The sequence below is a fragment of the Rhincodon typus genome, chromosome 20 (assembly GCF_021869965.1).
Source record: "Rhincodon typus isolate 14 chromosome 20, sRhiTyp1.1, whole genome shotgun sequence".
In the NCBI taxonomy this organism is placed as follows: domain Eukaryota; kingdom Metazoa; phylum Chordata; class Chondrichthyes; order Orectolobiformes; family Rhincodontidae; genus Rhincodon; species Rhincodon typus.
The window spans coordinates 28,934,983-28,957,899 of NC_063351.1; the positions used below are offsets into that span (position 1 = coordinate 28,934,983).

The 22,917-nt window shown below is 39.7% G+C and overlaps 1 protein-coding gene across 1 annotated transcript in view; it reads right to left on the minus strand.

Annotated features, from left to right (window-relative positions):
• LOC109918548 overlaps positions 1-22,917 on the minus strand; it is a 60,191-nt gene that overhangs the window by 17,177 nt on the left and 20,097 nt on the right. Inside the window, exons 6-8 of the mRNA XM_048609197.1 lie at positions 19,903-20,016; positions 10,708-10,824; positions 1,619-1,717 (exon numbers count right to left, since the gene is read on the minus strand). Coding sequence (XP_048465154.1) covers positions 1,619-1,717; positions 10,708-10,824; positions 19,903-20,016 — 330 coding nt within the window. The remainder of the gene's footprint in view (positions 1-1,618; positions 1,718-10,707; positions 10,825-19,902; positions 20,017-22,917) is intronic.

Sequence of the window (22,917 nt, forward strand, 5' to 3'; positions counted from 1 at the left end):
TGCGTGTGTGCATTTGTGTGCGTGTGTGCATTTGTGTGCGTGTGTGCGTGTGTCTGTATATCTGTGTATATTTGTGTGGCTGTGTGTGAGTGCGTGTCTGCGTGTGCTTGCGGATGTTGAGAGCAGGGAAGCATCAGGAGGGCCTGTGAATATTATGGCTGTGTGGCTTGAGCTTTAGGGTGGACGAAGTTTTCAAAAATTGGTCTGAGACACTTCCCTCCATGTTACAGGAACATTTTCACTTTGCTACCTATCTTTGAGCAGATAATTCTTTAAAGAGTCATATGGACCCACGGCTGCACAAAAAAGGTAGCAACACTTTTTCAGCAGAGAGCAACTCTATACTTGCTGCTGGCATGTGACATTCTGACCTTTGTTATCACTGTTGTATGAGACAGTTGGTACCCAGAAAAGGTTATCTGATATCATGCAATTAGCGCTGCCCAACAGAATTTAAGGAAAGGCTCATAGGGGAGCTAACAAATGTGTTCGAGGTTTCAGTTCAATAATTCTAGTGCTTAGTCCATGCAGTTAACAGTACCGCAAACTTATTCTTAAGTCTAGCCTGATGCTTTATGTAACCTAGATGTAATGTGACCATCTATTAAGTACTATTAATAAACCTATTATATTTATCAAGATAGAAACTCTCTTCTGCCAAAGACACCATGTGGGCATCCTTTCCCAGTTGATATCAATAATTTAGACTGAGAACAATCAGCATTAGGGACAACAAGGTGCAGGGCTGGATGAACACAGCAGGCCAAGTAGCATCATAGGAGCAGAGAGGCTTGCCTGCTGTGTTCATCCAGCCCTGCACCTTGTTGTCTCGGATTCTCCAGCATCTGCAGTTCCCACTATCTCTGAATCAGCATTAGGGTTGGGGTTACCCTAATCCTAACCCTAAATTACTCAAGGCTTCCCAGGTGGTTCTGGTGACACAACCATAATATATACCAATTGGACAGTGAGCCAGATTTTGCCACATAAAACTCATTGGTTTGTCATGCATCAAATGCGTTAATACATTGATAAAATCACATTGGCTAAGGAACCGGAGTCCTGACACTCTGCACCAGGACCACATTAGGCACTCTCAAATTTTAGTCTCTGCTTAAAGGAACACAATAAATGGCAATGTTAATTTAACAAGAAAAGGAAAACTTTCCATTTGATTTGAAACAAATTCACCTTCCATTGTCTTATTGTACATAGCTAGTGATACCTCTAAGTATTTATTGAAACCAAAATGCACTTGAGCAGGATATTAGATATACAGTAATTAACATTAATGGAGGTGAAGGATACATCCTTACATCTAGAAATCAACAACAAGGTCAAGGACTCTACACTATTACAAGTCATTGCAGTGCTTTTATGAAATCCACCTGTGAATCAACATCACTACATAGAGTAGTAGGAGGAGGAGGTCAATGGAGCCTTGAGGTACAGCATCACTGGTATATAATAGTAAATACATTTATGGGCTAATAAAACACATATTTTTGTACAGCATTAAAAAAATGATGACCACAAACTTACAGTGGCAGTCATCAAAGCAAAAAATATGCAAAAAAAAGTGATGCTGGAGAACACACTTTGTAAATATTTGCAGTACCTTATTGAAACGTGTTCAACACCAACAGCATCTGTGTCACCGGCTAAAGGAGGAGCAGGAAGAAGAATTGACTCGGTAACGTCACTGCACACAGTATTGCTGAAAAAAAAAGTTAAACATGAGTGGAACTGCAACTGTTAACAGCACAAACACAGTTTTAAATATTCAGGTCCAGTACCTCACTCATTGATTAGAGCTAGCTCAGACCATTATCAATAAGCAAAAGCAAAACAATATCTTTCCAGTGATCTAAATTATTTCAAACTCATCAAAAAAATGGAAAGTCATGGGCTGTGATTGTCAATTGTCTGTTACACGTTACCAGCTGACAACATTTCTGTTGCCCATGTGCATTAAAAAAAAAACTGTTGCACTGCAAAGCCGAGTAAAACCTATGGTGCTGTGATTTCTAGTCAGCATGATATATGGATTCCATTTATCTTTGATCTGCTAAGGGTCGTCATTGAGAGGAGCTTCACCATTATGAATCAAATTTCCTAGGCCACTTATTAGACCTTAGGGATGCAGCTGAGGTGAATCTCTAGTCTCCCCATAAGTATTATAGCACTACCCTGACTGCATTGCCTGAGGGTGCTTGGTACTAGATAGACAGAAGTTCTTCCACTTGATACAACTGTTAGCTATTTCAGAGAAAACAGAATAAAACAAATAAAGTCTGTAAATCTACCAGACTCCTCAGGCTCACGATAATAACATTTGCCTCCATCTGATAACTTCACATAAATAGCAATAAAAGTTTTCCCTGCGAAAGACTTAAAAGAACTATACCTCTGAATCACGACAAATGCTGTCCCCTGTGCAGTGGATTGTGAATGCATGTCTGAACTTAGTCATATTTGCATCAAATTTTTTTACTTTCTAGAAACATGAAAATAAAAAAATTCTCCCCGGCCATGTAAATCATATTGCACAAAAATGACATAAAATTATTCCTATACTCAAGCAGTTCTTACTTTTCGCCTGTTCAAAACACCAAAGCACACAACAATCCTCACCCAGAATAACAAAACAACTGGTTACCATTTTGCTGAACATACCTTAGATTCTTAGACTTTGGGGAGTCCAAAACTAGGAAGCATAGGTGTTAGGTGAGAGGGGAAAGATTTAAAAGGGACCTAAGGGGCAACTTATTCACGCAGAGATGGTGTGTGTATGGAATGAGCTGCCAGAGGAAGTGTTGGAGGCTGGTACAATTACAACATTTAAAAGGCATTTGAATGGAAAGGGTTTAGAGGGATATGGGCCAAATACTGGCAAATGGGATGAGAATAATTTAGGATATCTGGTCGGCATGGACAAGTTGGACCGAAGGGTCTGTTTCCATGCTGTACATCTCTATGACTCTATATGTAGCACCAGAGTGTGGCTCATCTGTACCATCTGATTGTAGAAGTGAAGAAAAATTGCAGATAGCAGAAGACAATTCGCTTTCTTTTCACAATCAAAAGGCTCAGGGACATTGACTTTAAAAAAAATCACCAACAATACGTCTCAAAACGTGCTTTAACTTCCGAAAAGAAACTGGTTGGTGACAACTTGTTACAACTCTATTAATTACTCAATTACTCAAAAAGAGTTAAAATCTTATCATGTATTTTGGTGCAATTAAAAAAAAGGCAAGAGATTTGATAAAATTTGCAAGCAACAGAAATCTAATTGTATGCTCAGGTGTTTAAATCCTTGCTAAATGTTAAAAACAATCCATAAACAGAACCAGTAACGCAGACTTGTGACTTATGCACTGTATAGGTGGGTCATACAAATTCATACAAACAGGGCATGCAGTCAACCCAACTAGGTCGCCATCCAGGCAGAGAAGTCAAAAGGAATCTCCATCAGGAAACACAAAAAGTGATCACCAGCAAATAATATGGTAATAGCTTTCTTGTTCTAATGTTGGGTTCCTAGAGTAATCATTGCCTTCCCAGTTGGAGTCAGTTATCTCTTCGCAGCAATCAAGCCTGGAACCAGCCACTTGTACAACACTGAATGGATTACCAATGGGCAATCAGTGATATTAGATTAAGAATCTTCCTGTCTGTACGTTTTGGAGTCTCATCTATGAGATAACATCTAAAAACCATACAAAAATTTCCCAAAACCACACAATGTAATGCTTGAAAAGCAAAAAGGTAGCAACCACTCCAACCAGTGAAGTGATATGGTATATCAAGTAGTAATCCTTCTGATGACCATCATAATGGCTGATGCCATTGTGGGTCCTTGAAAGGTATTTAAGGTCAAGAATAAAATCTTTGAAAGCTTTGTTTTTCCTCAAGATACTAGCTGCTAGTAGCATAGTGGTACTGTCACTAGCCTAATAATCCGAGGGACTTGGGCTCAAATCCCACAATGGCAGATGGTGAAATATGAATTTATCATTCCTGTAGACTGGAAAGTAGCAAATGAAAACCTACTATTTTAGAACTGAGGAACTAGGAGAATGGAGAATAACATATCTTTTATTTGAGATCAATAGGACAGAAAATGCTAGGATCTATTATAAAAGGATATGGTAACTGAAGATTTAAGACAGCTAAAATTGGTTTATGAAAGGAAATTATATTTTACATACTTGCTGGGAGTATTTTGAGGATATTACTTGTAGCATTGATAAAGGACAAGGAATGGATATGGTGTATTTGAATTTTCATGAGGCTTGTGATAAGGTCCCCTAGAGTAGGTTGGTAAACAAAATTAGAGTACATGATATTGAGAATTGGTTAACAGTCAGAAAGCAAAAAGAGTAGAATAAATGGATCATCTTCAGGATGACAGTTTGTGACTAGTGGGTCACAACTGTTCACAATCTACACAAATGATCTGGATGTCTCAGCAATTGTAATACTTCCAAATTTTCTGATCACACCAAACTAGATGGGAGCACGAGTTGTGAGGAGGATACAAGAAGATTTCAAGTGGACTTTGACCGGCTCAAACCAACCGAGAGAACATCTAGTCAATAAGTAAATGATGTTGGTAGAAAAAATAGAAAGCAGAATGTTTCTAAAATGGTGGGAAGTCAAGAACTGATCGACTCGAACCGACAGAGACAACATCCTGTCCTGCAATTGGATAGCCTGGCTCATGAGTAATTTAAAGTTATGATGCAGTTGCAGGAAGCCAAGTGGCGCGTTGGCCTTCACAGCAAGGAGATTTGAGAAAATAGGAATGAAGATGGTTTGACGACATTGTGCACAGCCTTAGTGAGACGTCATCCAGAGTAATTTAAGGTGGGGTAATTGTTTTCTAATTAACCTGTTCAGAGGTGTTATGCACACACCTGGAATAGGTGGGACATGAACCTGGGCCTCCTAGATTAGAGGTCAGGATTCTACCATTGCACCCAAAAGCCCTCTGCTAAACAGGGAAATAATTTCCATAAAAGGTGTGCAACGATGGTTCACCAGCTCAATCCCTGTGATGGCGGAATTATTATATAAAGCGAGATTGAGACTGGTTCCATATTCCTTAGTTTTGCACGATGAATGCTCATCTCTTTGAAACTTCAAAGGTGTGAAGTTTCAGGGCGACAGGTTTGGTGAAGATAAGATGTTTTCTCTGGCTGGTGAATCTGAAACCAGAGGACACAATATTATGATATTCGACAGAATATTTAAGATTGACATGAGGTTGAGTTTCTTCACTCAGAACCCGATGAACCTTTGCAATTCTCTACCTCAAGGACTGTGGAAATTCAATCATTGAGCATGTTCAAGACAGCAGTTAATAGATTTCTGGAGACAATGAGTACAAGGAATGTGGAGATAGTGCAGGAAAGCCCTGTTCAGGTAGATGATCAGTCATGATCTAATTGAATGGCAGAACAGGCTCGATACCCTGAAAGGTCTACACCTGTTCCTATGTCCTATGTTCCTATATACAAGAAGAGAAAATCTTATCATTTCTCCTTGACATTCAAGGGTATTACCATCACCGAATTCCCAGCTACTAAAATCCTGGGGATTACCACCGATCAGAAATTGAACTGGACCAGCCAAGTAAATACTTTGCCAAAAAAAGCAGGTCAGAGGCTGTGTACTCTGCAAAAAGTAACTCACCTCCCATCTGCACAAAACTTGTTCACCATCTCCAGGGCACAGGTCAGGATTGTGATGGAATACTCTCCATTTGCCTGAATAATTGCAGCTCCAACAGTAATCAAGAAGCTCAGCACTATCCAAGACAAAAGCCAGCCTGTTTGATTGGCACCCCTTCTAACATATTTCAACATCATTTCCTCCCCCACTAACACACAGTGGCGACAGTGTGTACCATCTATGCAATGTACTGTGACAATTCACCAGGACTCCTTGGACAGCATCCATGAAAATTGTAAATAAAAACCGAAAGAACTGCCGATGTTGTAAATCAGGAACAAAAACAAAGTTGCTGGAAAAGCTCAGCAGGTCTGGCAGCATCTGTGAAGGAGAAAATAGAGTTAACGTTTTGGGTCCGGTGACCCTTCCTCAGAACTTCTGAGGAACTTCCTCAGCCCCTTCTGAGGAAGGGTCACTGGACCCGAATCGTTAACTCTGTTTTTTCCTTCACGGATGTTGCCAGACCTGCTGAGCTTTTCTGGCAACTTTATTTTTGTCCATGAAAATTGTGACCACTACCATCTAGGAGGATGGGGCAGCAGATACATGGGAGTACTATCACCAGCAAGTTCCCCTCAAAGCCACTCACGATCCTGACTTGGAAATATATTACCATTTCTTCATGGTCGCTTGGTCAAAATCTTCGAACTCCCCCTGCAACAGTATTGTGAGTGCACCAACAAAATGCATGCTTGCAGCAGTTCAGAAAGGCAGATCATTGTTTCTTTGTTGGGGTAACTACAGAGGTTTAATAAAAACTGCCCTAGACAGTGAGCCTCACATACAGTGAATGAATTTTTAAAAAGCCATAAGTGAACCTACTTTATACTGTGTCATTAACCAATATAAACTGATGCGAATCAATGACAATTATACTAATTAGTCAAGTCACTATTTTACAAAAAACAAATGTATGTTCTGAGTTTACTTGGTTCATTTCTGCATCTACCTACTCCAACCTGTGCATTCTCCTTCCATCACATCCTGGATTGGTTGGTTGGTTATCTTTGCAACTTCTGTATTGTTTCCAGTGGAGATGTTCTAGCAGTGCTGATAGAAATGCTCAACTCTATACTTCAGAGAATGAAATGCAAACGGAATGGTGTCACTAACTGCTCTTTCTACTTCAGAAACACTGAAGATGTTGCTCACTTCAATGGAGAATACCAAAATTCTGCAGTCACTCCAAAGGATGTTAAGTTTACATAGGACAACAGCAACGTCATGGTGCTAACAAAAGAAAAAACATTAGGGTACTCCCCAAATGACACTGGATAATTCTGCAGGATGACATCTAATCCCTTCCTGTTTCATTGCACTGAAACTTGTCTGATATCTATTTTCTTTCCTTGGCCCTTATTCAATGGACAGCATTTCTTTCCCCCCAGTTTGGCAAGGGATGCAACACCTGTGACAGTAACTCTTTCTCTGCACCACTGAGTACTCAACCTATAGTGAATGCTTGAGATGTTATTGACACTGCTGTTAGTGATGACTGTTGATCCATTTACTTGTGCTTTTGGGACCCAGAGCTAATGGATTTTCAGAGATATTTTCCCACAAATGATGCCGTTGGAATCTATAAATACTAGGGTGTCCATTAGAAAGAGAATTCAAGATACTTGCAGAACGTATTAAAAAAATAGTGAATGTCATTTATGTCCAGTATGCATATTATGCGACATACATTCATTATTCAGAAGTAAGTATATTCGGAAACTAATTTTCTTAATATTTTGTATTTTGCAGGCAGATTCAATGGTTCTCCCCTCACACTTCAAAAGTTCAAGTATTCTCCAACCAAGTGTTAGACAAGACATTGAATCATTTCTTTTTTCTTTATTCATTTACAGGATGAGGGCATCGCTGGCCAGGCAGCATTTATTGCCCATGCCTAATTGCCCAGAGGGCAGCTCAGAGTCAACAACATTGCTGTGGGTCTGGAATCACATGTAGGCCAGATCAGGTAAGGATGGCAGTTTCCTTCCCTAAAGGACATTAGTGAACCAGATGGGTTTTTCCTGACAATTGACAATGGATTCACGGTCATCATTAGATTGTTAATTCCAGATATTTATTGAATTCAAATTCCACCATCTGCCATGGCGGGATTCAAACCCTGGTCCCCAGATCATTATCTGGGTCTCTGGATTAACAGTCCAGCGATAATACCACTAGATCATCACCTCCCCCTCAAGTTTCAGTTGAAAATGATCTTTTCCTAACTATCTTGTCATCACTTTTTTTGCCATCACTTGCCCCTTGATATCTGCACGGGTAGGTTGGATTCAGAAATAGCATTCCTCATGGTTAGGAGAATTGTTAATTATCAGCGCACTGTTTTTTATCCTCAGTAAGATGGCAGCTTTTACTCTGCATCAAAGGTTTCTTTGTATTTGATGTTTGATTGCAGTTTGTGTTTTTGCTGATTGTGATGCATAGCATGCACTGGCTTGGAAAGTTAGTTGAAAAACATATTGCATCTATCTTTACCTTCTTTTAACTTATTCTAAAGTACGTTATCAAGCAGGAGTGCGCATGGCATTATTCTTTTACCCAAGTGGTAAATGGTAGCCACAAAAACAAATTGTAATGTGTAAGGACACATTGTAGCCGTTATCTAGCTAAAAAGAGTTTCAGCACCATGATAACATTTCAGAGAAACTTGTAGCCGTTATTCAACTTATGGTCAAAGTCCCCACTAAACTTTTCGGCAGCTGTTCCATTAAAGTTAATTTTAGAACACAGTGCCGAATAACAAGACTGTTAAACACAAGCATTCTCTTGGTATGATGGCATCTGTGGCAAAAGACGTCTGGACTGACAACCTTATTTGTATTATCAGCCTTTTAGTCCTAAAAATACAGTCAACAGAATAAACCCTGTACGGCTCAGGCATGACTCATCTCTCTTATATTTTTGGTCCTCATGCTACCCATTGTGTTTATCGTAACTACACATGTAAGCTTTATGGGATCCTTAGCAGCATCCAAGAATTTATATTAAAAGCAAAAGCTTGGATTGCTTTGGAATTAATATCAGCAGCAACAATTCCTCTTGTGACGATTTCCTTTTGTTTTGTGTAATCCATTTGATCTGTGTATGAGCCAGAAATATGTGAATTGTAACATTTAGGGAGCTGTGTGTTTAAATGGTTGCTAGGTGGTTACATTCAGGCCTGCCTAAAAGCAAGGGTGCGGCTTGTTGTGAGGTTTCCAATACTTCACTCAAAGTAGTTCAAGGGTCATTGACAGACTGTTCAAAGGTTACAAGCATTTGGAGATTAAAACAGTGCGTGAGAAAAGGCAGACAAAAGCAGGCTCCATATTAGGCAATACAGCTGTTTGACTGCTGAGAAGGCAAATGAGGCACATTGTTTCTCTGTTTTGGGGCTCAGGAAGAAGGCCCTAGAATAGTTAGATGATTCCATGGTATTACAACACAAAGAGGTCTATGAGCCACTTGAGGAAACAACAGCAAGATTAGAGTTCAGTTAATCACTCCAGGGTAGTACTGACTTGGTGAAGCTGGTTGTCAATGCGAACCTATATTTGTGCCCGACTGTGAGTAATGCTGGAATGCAATTTCCAGAATCCAGGGAGTGTATTCCCAGGAAAGGAAGGGGATTGATCAGAACATGGATCATCAAGACAGCCAAGGCAAAGTGGCTCTTGAGGGAGCTTCAAGGCCAAGTTGTCAAAAGTGAAGAATTGGAATTCCTTGAAGTTGTAATGAGATTGAATGACTTATCATATCATTCATGTAGAGGGATGGGCTGTGGAGAAAACTATGGGATTTGTTTTGATCACATTATCTATTTGTTCTGCTCTATGGGCTATATGCCACAGTTTGTTACCCATTGTTTGCCTCAAGTTAGTTCTCAATATTTTCCAAAATAAATTGTATATATCTTGTCGATTATATTACTGTTTTAACTTTGTGTAGTACATTTCTGTTAATTGGTTCAAAACTGTGAAATTCTGTGGGGTTTTTTTATGTTAATTAGTATTTGAGATCTCACACCTTGTCAACATACAAAAGAAACTGCTTCACGGCCAGATCATAACATAATTTTGGTGATTTGGTCTAGGATCATAACACCCTTAAGTAAATTAAAAGAAAAGTGGAGACAAACTGTCCAGCTGATTTGGGAATCAAGCAATGTCAATCAATCAAGATTGTCAGTAATCTTCATATTTGTTCACAAGATGCCAAGCAAGCATGGTCATATAAATTAACTAGGCAAACACCGACAATTATTTCTTGATTTCTGATTATAACAGCTCAACTGCCATGAAAAGGGAAAGCATCCTACTCATGCCCATCATTGACTTGAAGGGACAAATCAAAATGAGTCAAAGGATACGATTCAATTTAATCTAAAGTGGCCAAATTAGAGATGTCAGAGAGTCATAGAAATGTACAGCACAGAAATAGACCCTTCGGTCCAACTTGTCCATGCCGACCAGATATCCAAAATTAATCTAGGCCCATTTGCCAGCATTTGGCCCATATCCCTCCAAACCCTTCATAGTCATATCCCCATCCAGAGGTCTTTTGATGTTGTAATTGTACCAGCCTCCACCACTTCCTCTGGCTGTTCAGTCCATATACACACCACCATCTGCATGAAACTTCTGAAGGTATTATGATTTAAATTTGATCTGGACTTCACCATTTAATTCACAGAAGTGCTCTTTAAATTGTATCTGGAAACCAGAGATACCAGCAGGTCCATGTTGCAAATTGCTTAGAATGGCTCAAAGTTGCTTTGTAGTTAAAAGTGCTCACACTTTTTTTGGATGGACGTGAATGGAAATCCATCTGTCAGTTAACACTAATGTGTTTTACAACAAGCGGCCACCTAGCTGAAAACTTTGAAAAAGTAACACATATTAGGCCAAGTCAATAATGTAAATACAGACAAATCCTTTTCCTTTCAAAAATAGTAAGATGAATGTGCTGTACCTTAAAATGGACTGTTCAGCAACGTCCTGAAGAAGTACATCATTTTTCGAGACAGAAGGAAAACCCAACAGCAGAGCAGAACTGTCTGTATCTTTGAGGCAAGGAGGTACAGTAGGACTGGTAACATAGAAGCAAAAAAAAAATCTTTTAAAGTGATGCAATGTTGATAAAAATTTTTAAAAATCCATGTATGGATACTCCAATCACTTCAGTTGGCAAAATTCTAATAGATTGAAAGTGGAAAAGACTATTGTTGGCTATAACTAAACACTAATCTTTTGTTAGAAAAGCAACAGTTTGAATTAAGCCTATTATTGTGCTTAAATAATCTCAAAACGTGGTGCTTCAATTGATAACTGAGAACCAGGAAGGAAAACCAGTTTATAATGGCTCTAAGAATGTTAACTTCACAACAAAAAGTTCCAGCTTTAATGTTCAAGTTGTGATGTTTCAGTGTAAACAAAATGAACGAACACAACTTCAGCAGCTGTCAAATGACTTCCAACTCGAGGAATTAACAGGACGGTTACTTAGTAACTATAAAATGTAACACAGCGAAAGAAATCCAGACCTGGTCCGTCTCAGCCAGCTGCAGGTAGAGGTCGATCTACTGGTGAGCCAATTTTGAAAATCTTTTCAATTCCGTCGACGGAGTTTACCATATTTTAAAATCCACTTTATTAAAAGTAATTAAAATTGGATCTACAAACTAACTGCACTCATTTTTGCTGAAATATTATCAAGGCATGATTCTATTCAATAGCACAGAGCTTGAATGGAATGATTTTGTTTGCATTCATTTTTGAAGGCATTTTGCATCAACCTGCTAACACTTTGGATATTTAGAACTGTGCTGCATTAAAATATAGTGAGAGGTTTTTCCTGAGTTTTTGAAAACAGCGCAGTTGCAAGCAAAGAAGAAACATAACAAAGTGCATTAGTCAGATGTCACCCAGTGAGTTAACAATAACTTTACTGAGCTGTAGTAAATTATAATTTTTTTAAACCATTTTGTGGTGAAGTGGTATTATATGCCACGCAGAGGTAAACCACTGCACATTACTGCTATTATGGTTGGCATCACTGTTGGGTCTGTCATCTGAGAGAGAATGCTTGAAACTAACATGTTATCAATGCAACAGAAACATGATCTCACTTTTGTGCAGAGATTAGCCGACTGGGGCCCTCCAGCACTGACCTTGATAGAGTGTCCACAATGAGAGAAAGGTTTCCAATATAAACTTTCCTGTGTCACTTTCAATGTATCCGGGGAACCCACCCCTCCCCACTGTAACTGGTTTGAAAGCAGCCGTTCAGAGCAGCACTCCTGATAACCTCAGCAGCTCTAACATCGAGGAAAAGTTTGAACGGCCCAGAAGTCTGATGGAAGAATCGTCAGATAAATTGGGGCGGGGGGTTGCCTAAGCCAAAAGTCTGGACTATCTATCTTCCTGCTGGGACTGATGTACCAGCTTCCAATCAACGTACCAACTCTCCATTGGATCCCAGGTTGTTTATATGAGGAAACCCCTAGTTTCCTTCTGTTAAGCCATGCATCCCTGATCCAAGGAACGATATTTGGAGTAGATGCAAGTGCTTCCCCAAAATCGTCCAATGGATATTAATAACACCAGCCTGGGCACACTATCGCGATCCGAGCCTAGTTCACCAGTCTTCTGCCATGTTCCTGTTTAATATACCTTAACAATACACTGGATGCTCCAAAGATATTTATATTAACACTTAGAACACAGAAAGGTCAGGGGAAAGTCTCTCTTCTGAAATTGGTTCAAATATTCAAACTTAAACTTACTGTTGTGAGTATTGCTGTAAGCTTACCTTCATAGAAATAAAATCAACATCCAAAACATAATACTTAATTAAAAAGTAATGTAACAATATTTCTACTTATTCTTTCAGCTATACTCTTCCATTCTCTTAAACATTACTTGCTTTCTTCCTGACCTATCATACGTTACTTACTTGATTCCTGTTTCCTTCATGCTCCCAGGTGATCCACACAAATATGGAACAATTCAAATAAAAAACAAAATAGGCTTTTAATGCCTGTAAACTGGCCTCAAAGAATATTTGGTCAGCAATTGGAAACATACATTGTTGCTTTGGCATGCCACAGATATACGTAAAAATGTGTGCACAGGAAGAAGCTGCTGATAAACAACAGCCCAAGAAGACCACACCCAGAAAAATAAATGTGTCTCAAGAATAACAGCAGCCAACAACGCAAAATGAACTGGCGTATTATGTGGTGGAATTAATTATATATAATATTATGTGGGGTTGAGGAAGTTAAAGGCTGTTCAGGTGCAAAGAAAGCACCACAGACTAAAGAAAATCCTGTGGAGCGCACATGTGACCCCAGAGACTTTAGCCTGGATTTTATTCCAAGGTGAAACTGTCTCCAGATGTAGGGCAAGGCAGGTCTTCCAGCCACAAGCTTGAACCCACAATGGTGTCAGCCCATTTTGCTGGACTACAGTCAAGGAGGGCTGGCTATCAGCTGCAGTTCAGAAACTCAACATTCAGGAAAAGACTTTTGTGCTGCAGCATAGCATCCATTTCAGAGTGGCAGAACGATAGTTCAGCAGGAGAACAGGGAAAGAAGGCAAAGTTTTCCAAGGCTCACCATTTTTGTAATTACTTAAACTTCATCGGATAATGAGCCACCAGGTAATCAGTCAGCATTCCTTCTAAGGTGGAATTTTGCTCAGCCATTTGGGATCAAGGATTCACCAGATCTCCCGATAAAACTTAAAAACTTCAATTTTGAGATTGCCCAATTTGATTGCGTTTGACAAAAGAAAATCTGCCACAACTTTTCCACTGGACTAGTCACTGTAGTGTGTCTTTTAAGCATACTTTATCCTAAGTTTGGTTTCTGCTTTGGACCTGCATGCAGGCGTGTTGCTTCCATTTGTGACAGATCCCAGTTTCTCCTGCAAAGAGAACGTGGTGGGAAATCTGGATTCAGCATGGCCATTTAAAATTAGTCTTGAGTTCAAACAGACCCTATTTTAACTGTCCCAGGGACAGTTGACACCTGGAGTGTGGATGTCATGCTGAAGGAAGAGGTGTAAAAATTCTTGAAGGGCAGATAAGACGTGAAATGTGTCATGACCAGAGATAATTTAAATTCCAACCATTTCAATATGTAAAACTAAGCTGCAGCTGTCAGTAAGAGTAAAAATAAATAATAAAAAAAAAAAATCACACTCTGCAGGAGTGCACAGATTGCTGGGTCATCGGATAATGCTTAGAAAAAAAAAGTTGCCATGTATTCCTGGAGGTTCAATAGACTTTACTGTTGAAATTTCCCAAGGGTTACTTCAAAACCACATATCAATATATGATATCTGATTTTCCAATTTAATTGACAGTTTTAAGACACCATTAAAGGATAACTGCCTTGGATATGGTTGTTGAATAGACTTTGATCTTTATAAAAGACTGAGCACTGGTGTGGCTGTAAAATCTTTGAGTGGCTTTAATTAATGAGAGTTTTTATCTACATAAAATGAATGAACTATTTTCAATTACTGAAATTCCAGTTGTTCTCATTTCCACACGGCTCCTGAGGTCTGCCCATTGTTGATACTAGGTAATTGACTATGGAGGTATTAAGGAGTATTAGGTAGCATGAAGATATGAGGGGGAATGAGAGGTAGGTAGGTTAGATTTGAACGAGTAAGGCTCTTTTATAGAACTAGGCCAAAGTCTCAGAGAACCAAAACAGAAATTGCTGGAGAAATCAGCAGGTCTGGCAGATTCTGCGGAGAGGAAGCAGAGTTAAGGTTTCAGGTCCAGTGATCCTGCTTCTTGTTTCAGATTTCCAGCATCTGCAGTTCTTTGTTTTATTTTTCCCCCTCAGAGAACCAATGTGGGCTTTCTAATCAGCCCACTTCCACATTTTCCCAACTCTATGGCCACCTCCAATCTGTTTCTGGAGGCAATAATCCAACTCAATCACAGTGCCTCTGCAGCAAACATCATCCAATAAGGTGGTCATTTCCATGGAAAAGAGTCTGTCAAGACAAGGATTTCCCAACCTGAACTTCCCAGCTTTATGAAAAGCAACCGAGCCTACATCATTTTCGTGTCAGCAGTAAACATATCAGTCATTTTATCATGCATCATGCTTTGTTTGAGAGTTATCTATCAAATGCTGCAAGTTGAGATGGTTTTGTCAGCAGACAGGAGTTGTACAAATGTGACTGGGGTAAATATTTCTCCATGATCTTCTTGCAGCATGCACCAACAAGGACTCAGTATTGTTACTCTAGAATGAACCTACCACACTTTACTGTACAATAGATTTCAGGGTTTTGTCCTCCTGGTTCAGGAAACCGAACGTAAAATAATTATTCATAAAATGAATGGTGAGGAGTTTGAAAACTGACTGGAGTAAAGAAATGTGACACTCTCTCACCAGGAAGTCCAATCTTATGGGGTTGAGCCCTGACTCTAAGTTCAGCCTCCATTTGTGTTTTAATTATTGCATCATCATGAAGCAAAAACACTTTATAACACCACCATTGAGCCATAAATACACTAAAAGTCTTTCAAACTGACAGGAAGAACAGTTAATTGACCAAGAGTTAATAACAAATGATTAAAAAAATAGAAATAATGTCAGATGAGAGTTATAGCTGGTTGTCATCATACTTTAGCCCATAAACACCAGATAGGATTCTAATGACTATCAAACACTCTTAACAGTGTATGATGGAAATAGCTCATTACAGAGTCAGAGTCATAGAGCTGTACAGCATTGAAACAGAACCTTTGGTCCAACTCGTCCATACTGACCAGATATCCTAAATTAATCTAGCCCCATTTGCCAGCATTTGGCCCATATCCCTCTAAACCCTGAGATAACAAGGTGCAGAGCTGGATGAACACAGCAGGTCAAGCAGCATCATAGGAGCAGGAAGCCTGACGTTTCGGGCCTAGACCTGTCTCTAAACCCTTCCCATTTATATAGCCATCCAGATGCCTTGTAAAAGTTGTAATTGTACCAGCCTCCACCACTTCTTCTGGCAGCTCATTCCATACACGCACCACCCTCTGCATGAAGAAGTTGCCCCTTAGGTCCCTTTTAAATCTTTCCCTTCTCAACTTAAACCTATGCCCTCTAGTTTTGAACTGTTCCACCCCAGGGAAAAGACCATGGCTATTCACCCTACCCATGCCGCTCATAAGTTTATAAAGCTCTACAAGGTCACTCCTCAGCTTCCGACACTCCAGGGAAAACAGCCTCAGCCTCTTCAGCCTTCCCCTATAGCTCAAACCCTCCAATCTTGATAACATCCTTGTAAATTTTTTCTGAACCCTTTTCAACTTTCACAACATCCTTCCTATAGCAGGGAGACCAGAATTGCATGCAGTATTCCAAAAGTGGCCTAACCAATGTCCTGTACAGCCACAACATGACCTCCCAACTTCTATACTCAATGCACTGGCCAATAAAGGCAAGTGTACTAAATGCTTTCTTCATTATCCTGTTTAACTGCAACTATGAACCTGCATCCCTAGATCTCTTTATTCAGGAACACTCCCCAATACCTTGTGTATACATCCTGCTCTGATTTGCCTTTCCAAAATGCAGCACCTCATTTTTATCCTCATCCCATTGGCCCATCTGATCAAGGTTTCATCGTACTCTGAGGTAACCTTCTTTGCTGTCCACTCCACCTCTAATTTTGGTGTCATCTGCAAACTTACTATCCATACCTCCTATGTTCACAAACAAATCATTTATATAAGTGATGAAAAGCAGTGGCACACCATGGGTCACAGGCCTCCAGTCCGAAAAGCAACCCTCCACCACCACCTTCTGTTTTCTACCTTCAAGCTAGTTCTCCCTGCATTCCGTGTTATCTAACCTTGCCAGCCAGTCTACCATGAGAAACCTTGTCAAACAGCTTACTAAAGTCCATATAGATCACGTCCAGCGCTCTGCCTTCATCAATCCTCTTCACCACTTCTTCAAAAAACTCAATCAAGTTAGTGAGACACGATTTCCTATGCACAAAGCCATGTTGACTATCCCTAGTCAGTCCTTGCCTTTCCAAATACATATAATTCCTGTCCCTCAGGATTCCCTCCACCAACTTGCCCCCCACTGAGGTCAGGCTTACCTGTCTATAGCCCCCTGGCTTTTCTTTATCAACTTTCTTAAATACTGGCACCATGTTAGCCAACCTCCAGTCTTCCAGCACCTCACCTATTGTTCTTGAAGATACAAATATCTCAGCGTGGGGCCCAGAAATCACTTCCCTAGATTTCCATAGAGTTCTAGGGTACACCTGATCAGGTCTTGGGGATTTATCCACCTTTAATGCGTTTTAAGGCGTTCAGCACCTCCTCCTCTGCAATATGGACATTTTTCAAGATGTCACTGTTTATTTCCCCATGTTCTCGATCTTCCATATCCTTCTCCACAGTAAACACTGATGCAAAACACTCGTTTAGTACGCCCCTCATCTCCACACATAGGCTACTATGCTGATCTTTAAGGGGCCCTATTCTCTCCCTTGTTACTCTTTTGTCCTTAAATTTATTTGTCATAGAGACATACAGCATGGAAGCAGACCCTTCAGTCCAACTTATCCACGTCAACCAGATACCCTAAATTAATCAGTCTCATTTGCTAGCATTTGGCCCATACCCCTCTAAACCCTTTCTATTCATGTGCCCATCTGGATGCCTTTTAAATATTGTATTTGTACCAGCCTCCCTGGTAGCTCATTCCACATGTGCACCACCCTCTGCGTGAAAAAGGTGCCCCTTAAGTCCCTTTTAAAAATCGTTCCTCTCTCACTTTAAACCTATGCTCTCTAGTTTTGGAATCTCCCACCATAGGAAAAAGACCTTGGTTATTCACCCTATCCATGCCTCTCATGATTTTATAAACCTCTAAGGTTATCCCTCAACTTCTGACACTTCAAGGAAAATAGGCCCAGGCTAATCAGTCTCTCCCTATAGCTCAAGCCCAGCAACCCTGGCAACGTCCTTGTAAATCTTTTCTGAACCGTTTCAAGTTTCACAACATCTTTCCTATAGGACAAAGACCAGAACTGAACGCAGTATTCTAAAATTGGTCTAATAGTTGTCCTGTACAGCCGCAACATGACATCCCAACTCCTATACTCAGCACACTGACCAATAAAGGCAAGCGTACCAAATGCCTTCTTCTCTACCCTATCTAGCTGTGACTCCACTTTCCAGGAACTATGAACCTGTACCCCAAGGTCTCTTTGTCTGGCAGCACTGCCCAGGACTTTACCATTAAGTGTATATGTCCTGCCCTGATTTTCCTTTCCAAAATGCAGCACCTACTTTAAACTCCATCAGCTACTCTTGGCCCATTTGCCCATCCCATCAAGCACCCCTTGTACTTGGAGGTAATCTTTTTCGCTGCTCACTGCACCACCAGTTTTGGTGTCATCCACAAACTTACTGACCATACCGCGTATATTCACATCCAAATCATTTATATAAATGACAAAAAGCAGTAGATTCAACACCAGTCCTTGCGACACCCCTTTGGCCACAGGCTTCCAGTCCAAAAAGCAAACTTCCACCACCACCTATGTCTCCTACGTTCAATTAGGTCCAATGTGCAAGAGTCCTTTGACCTATATTAAGACTCCTTGGCTACGTATTGCAGCAGCAAAGAGAAAAGTGCAAAAGTATAAACAAGATTTGAAATATTCATTGTGTGGCTTTAATTATTTAAGTGAATGTATGTTGCTGTTATTCTATTCAATTATTATGTAAGAATAACACGTAACACTAAAAGCACAAATATATTTTTCTTGTGCTTGTTGCAAAGCTATTCATCAGCCATCTGAAATAGTTCAGACAACATGTACCAGTCTCATTGCAGATATGAGAGCACAGCTGGAACTCAAAAGATTTAAAGTATTTTAGAACAGTTGTTACATTAGATTAGGCTGTGCAATTAAAATTTCTTCCATTAGACCTTAAGCAGATAATCTTTTCTTGCCATTGTAACTTTATTTTTTTTTCCTGTTTGACTTAACAGTATATATCCAGTCCATGTACAAAACAAAACTTAAATACTTAAAGACAAAAAAAATCATTTTTTCCTAAAACATTTAAAATTTTCCTGCATCAGGGAGTGAATAACTTGAAAAATAAATTGAAAGGAGGTTTCCATTTGCACATTTAGAATTAAATTCCTGTGCCCCTAAACAAAAGCATTCCATCTATATTAAATGTTTCAACGTGATATGTGAATTGCAACACAAGTAGACAACGTGGCATTGCCAAGGGCCCCAAAATTTTTGGTATTCTTCCAAATTTGCCATGCAACGTCCTAGATGTTCATTGCAGCCAGCCCCCCCACCATTCCATTTAAGTCATAGATGATTGAGGCCCTTATGTGGGTCAGTGGGTGGAGCAGTCTACAGTAAATTCACAAAGTGTCAGCTTTAGCTTAGTTGGTAGCTCCCTTGCCTCGAAGTCATAAATGTATGAGTTCAAGCTCCAATCTAGGACGGTGAATACAATGGCCTTGGTGGTTCTACCTTTTGACCAAAACATTGAACTGAGGTCTCACCTGCCTTCTCAGATGGACATATGAAATCCCATGGAGTTATTTTGAAGAAATTGAGCAGAGTTATCGCCTCAGTCCAGAGCAGTATTTATCGTTAATCAACATCACAAAAACAGATTATCATTGTTATTATGAAATCTTGCTGTGAGTAAATTGACAGCCATATTTTCTATATTACAACAATCATTACTGTGTTCAATTGTTTGGTCTTTGATAGTGTACGCCTATTGACTGTTCCATGTTTTGTGTGTTGTTAGTCAATCCTGCGGGTGTGGTTACAAAGGAACAGAACCTGAAAGTCAGCATGTAGCAGCAGGTGTTTTAAAAGAAATTATAACAATGTCCGCTTCTCACATAGAACCTGGTGAGGGTCATCTCTGCATGATTTCAAGCTACAAAACACAATAGTGACTACATTTCAAAAGTATTTCATCGGCTGTAAAGTTTCCCTGGTATGTCCTGAGATCATGAAAGGTGTTTTATAAATAAAGGTTGTTTTTGTCATTGAATCACTTGATATATTCAATTGATTACACAGTTAGCAATATAGCACTCTTGTAACGTAGATAAGACTCTGATTATGAGTTCAGTACCTGTTAGTAATTTGTTCAGAGGACTCTTGTTTCTGCTGAGGCTGTACAATCTGAGGAGTAACTGCAAACAGTGGATGTGGGAAATCTTCTTGCTTTTCACTAAGTGATGATATGCTGGCATAGAAAGAAAAACAGCTATAAAATTTTAAGATATATAACTATGTGATTAGTATTCTACACTCACTGCTAAATTAGCCATTGCGAAAATATTCCCTCTTAACCTGTGTGGCAATGGCTTACTATAACTGGCCTGAGTGCTCTTTTGTCAAGGTGAAGAAAAGTTGGCCATATTATCAGTTCATCATCATTGGTTGTAATTCTCTTCCCTCCCTCTCCTTCCCTGTCAATGAAATATCAGATAATAGGTTTTGCCAAATTGCTCAAATACATGAATGCACACTTCCTCGCAATCGGAAATATGGCTTTCAGTAACTCGAAGATACCAAGAACTGCAGATGCTGGAGTCAGAGTCAACACAGTGTGGAACTGGAGGAACACAACGTCCCGACCCGAAACGTCAACTTTCCTACTCCTCTGATGCTGCATGACCTGCTGTGTTACTCCAGCGCCACACTGTGTGGACTCTGGCTTTCGGTAACATTAGGTTGGATTTGTGAATTGGTGATCAGCTGTCTGAGCTCCCACTTAGATACCAGGAAGAGAGCAAAAGGGGTCTGAAAAATAACTAGAATGCTTACTACTATGATATAGACGAGTAGTGTTCTCGTGAATCCTATGTAGCATTGTTTGAGAACAGTAAAATGTACAGATGTTAGAGTACATAAAATAGCATCACTCCGACAGGTAAATTATTTTGTTTAATGTCAGAGTAGATGTATCACAGCAGAAATTACAATATTTCTATCAGATGACTCTTTTAGCATTACAGTTTTAATGTTCAGTCAGCAATGCATTAATCAAGACCATTGATATCATACGAACAAATAAAAATTATTGAATGTCCATTTATTGGGATCTACTCTTAAAAGGTGCAGTCTAATTTGGACTCATTTCCATCAATCCAACGTTGTATGAGCAGAAATTTGTCATACGGTCAACAATGATCAGGTCCCTGTTTGAAAATAATTTATTTACAGGGAGCTGAATAATAGGCGATACAAAAAAAAGTAGCTCACCCTGTAGATAAAAAAACCATCTTCTGTAGATGTATGAAACGGAAGAATTTGTATGTACAATCAAAAAGAATTAATACTTAAATAACTAACTACTTCTGGAGAGGAAAGTTTAATTGGCCTGGAAGTAAACAGAAGGTATCAATTTCAACTCCTTTCAGCAGGGCAGCCATGGCCTGAAAATGTCACCAAATTGCCTATTTGTTGTTTACACCATCATCAGGCCATAAAAGGTGGGTGCAGATGTTGGCCAGTCAGCTCACCAAATCTGATCCACCACTCAGTGAGATCATGGCAAATCTGATAATCGTCAACTCTACTTTCCTGCCTTTACCCCATAATCCTGGATTCCCTTGCTGATTAAAAATCTGTCTGTCACAGCCTTCCATCTGCTTAATGGCTCAGCTTCAACAGTTCTGTGTGGAAAAGAATTCCAGTGGCTCACTACCCTCAGAAGAAATTTCTCCTCATCTCCACCTTAAATGTGCAACCCTTATTCTGAGATTATGCCCTCTGGTCCTAGCCGACCCTACAAGGAGAATCAACCTTTCCACATCAACCCTGTCCTCTCAATCTCCCATATTCCAACAAGTACAGGCCTAAAGAAAGGGGAGTTGGAGACAGAAGTTGTTTCTACATTCAGAGAGATTAGCACAAAATACAAAATGGCCATCAAAATGGCCACCTGTGGATGTGTAAATGGGCCCAGTGACGTCAATTATGCTAGAATTAATCTGTGCATGCACGGGTGATGTCACAATGCTCCATCACACCAGCTACACATGCACAGACAGCCCGCCTGAGACCAGATTTCAGGGACGAAAGACAGGAATGGAGACAAACGCCAGGGAAGGTGGCATAGGTCATGATGTAGCAGGGACCAGGCTGCTAGTTACGGTGAGCAATGGAAAGATAGCAACTCTGGGAGGAATTTGTACTGGCAGGTGCAGTTTTCTGACATCACAGAGGACTATCACCCTACTTCATGAAATGCCAAAGGGCTGGTTCAATAGACTATCCATCTGGTTTGAAGGCAGCTTTGCACTGCCTGGTTAAGTTTCTGCACCAATGCACTCCTTATACCATCTCTGTGAAACACAACTTTGTAATCATCAAATTACGGACATATCACGGAAAGGTGAATGCTGACACGTGTTAATTTTAAAGGGCCAAAAGTTGGTTCTTGGAATCCATGCATAAAATGATCTCTAAGTATGATATTTTCACAAGCGGAATAACATTTACATTAATCACAGTTTTATTTGAAACAGGATAAGACACATTCCATTATGGTGAAATTCACTGCTTAAAGAAGAGCCTGAAACTTATATCAATCCCCATTGCCACATCATTACTAAAGCATTTATTAATGAGTTTCTTAAGTACAGTACAAAAACAGAAACATACTTTGAGAGCAATTTGTAAGTGTTTCTCGGCACTTCGGAATGTATGAACTAAATTGAGCATACAAGTAAATGGAAAACATGAAATAAAGCCAATCACGATTTTCATTTCTCTGAACATATTTCAATCTTTAGAATTCTATTAAAACTACTGAAGGCTCAGTCGTAAAGCTTAACTGAGTTTTTGTGCCCGTGGACAACGTGGAAAACACTCATCCATTTACTTAAGAAGAAAAGCTAACATAATGAAGCGCAAATGGAATCTTTGATTCATCCACAAACTATTCACCAGCACAAATGTCATAAACATTTCAACCACTATCCTTATTAATTGCATAGACACATTTAGAGTGAAAATTTGCTTCCCTCTTTCTGGAACTTTTAGTTTTTTTGAAATATCTAACATTCGACCTGAAAGCTAGTAATTAATTCCTACAACCAGAATCCTCAAGCATATTTGTTAACACAATACATTGCAT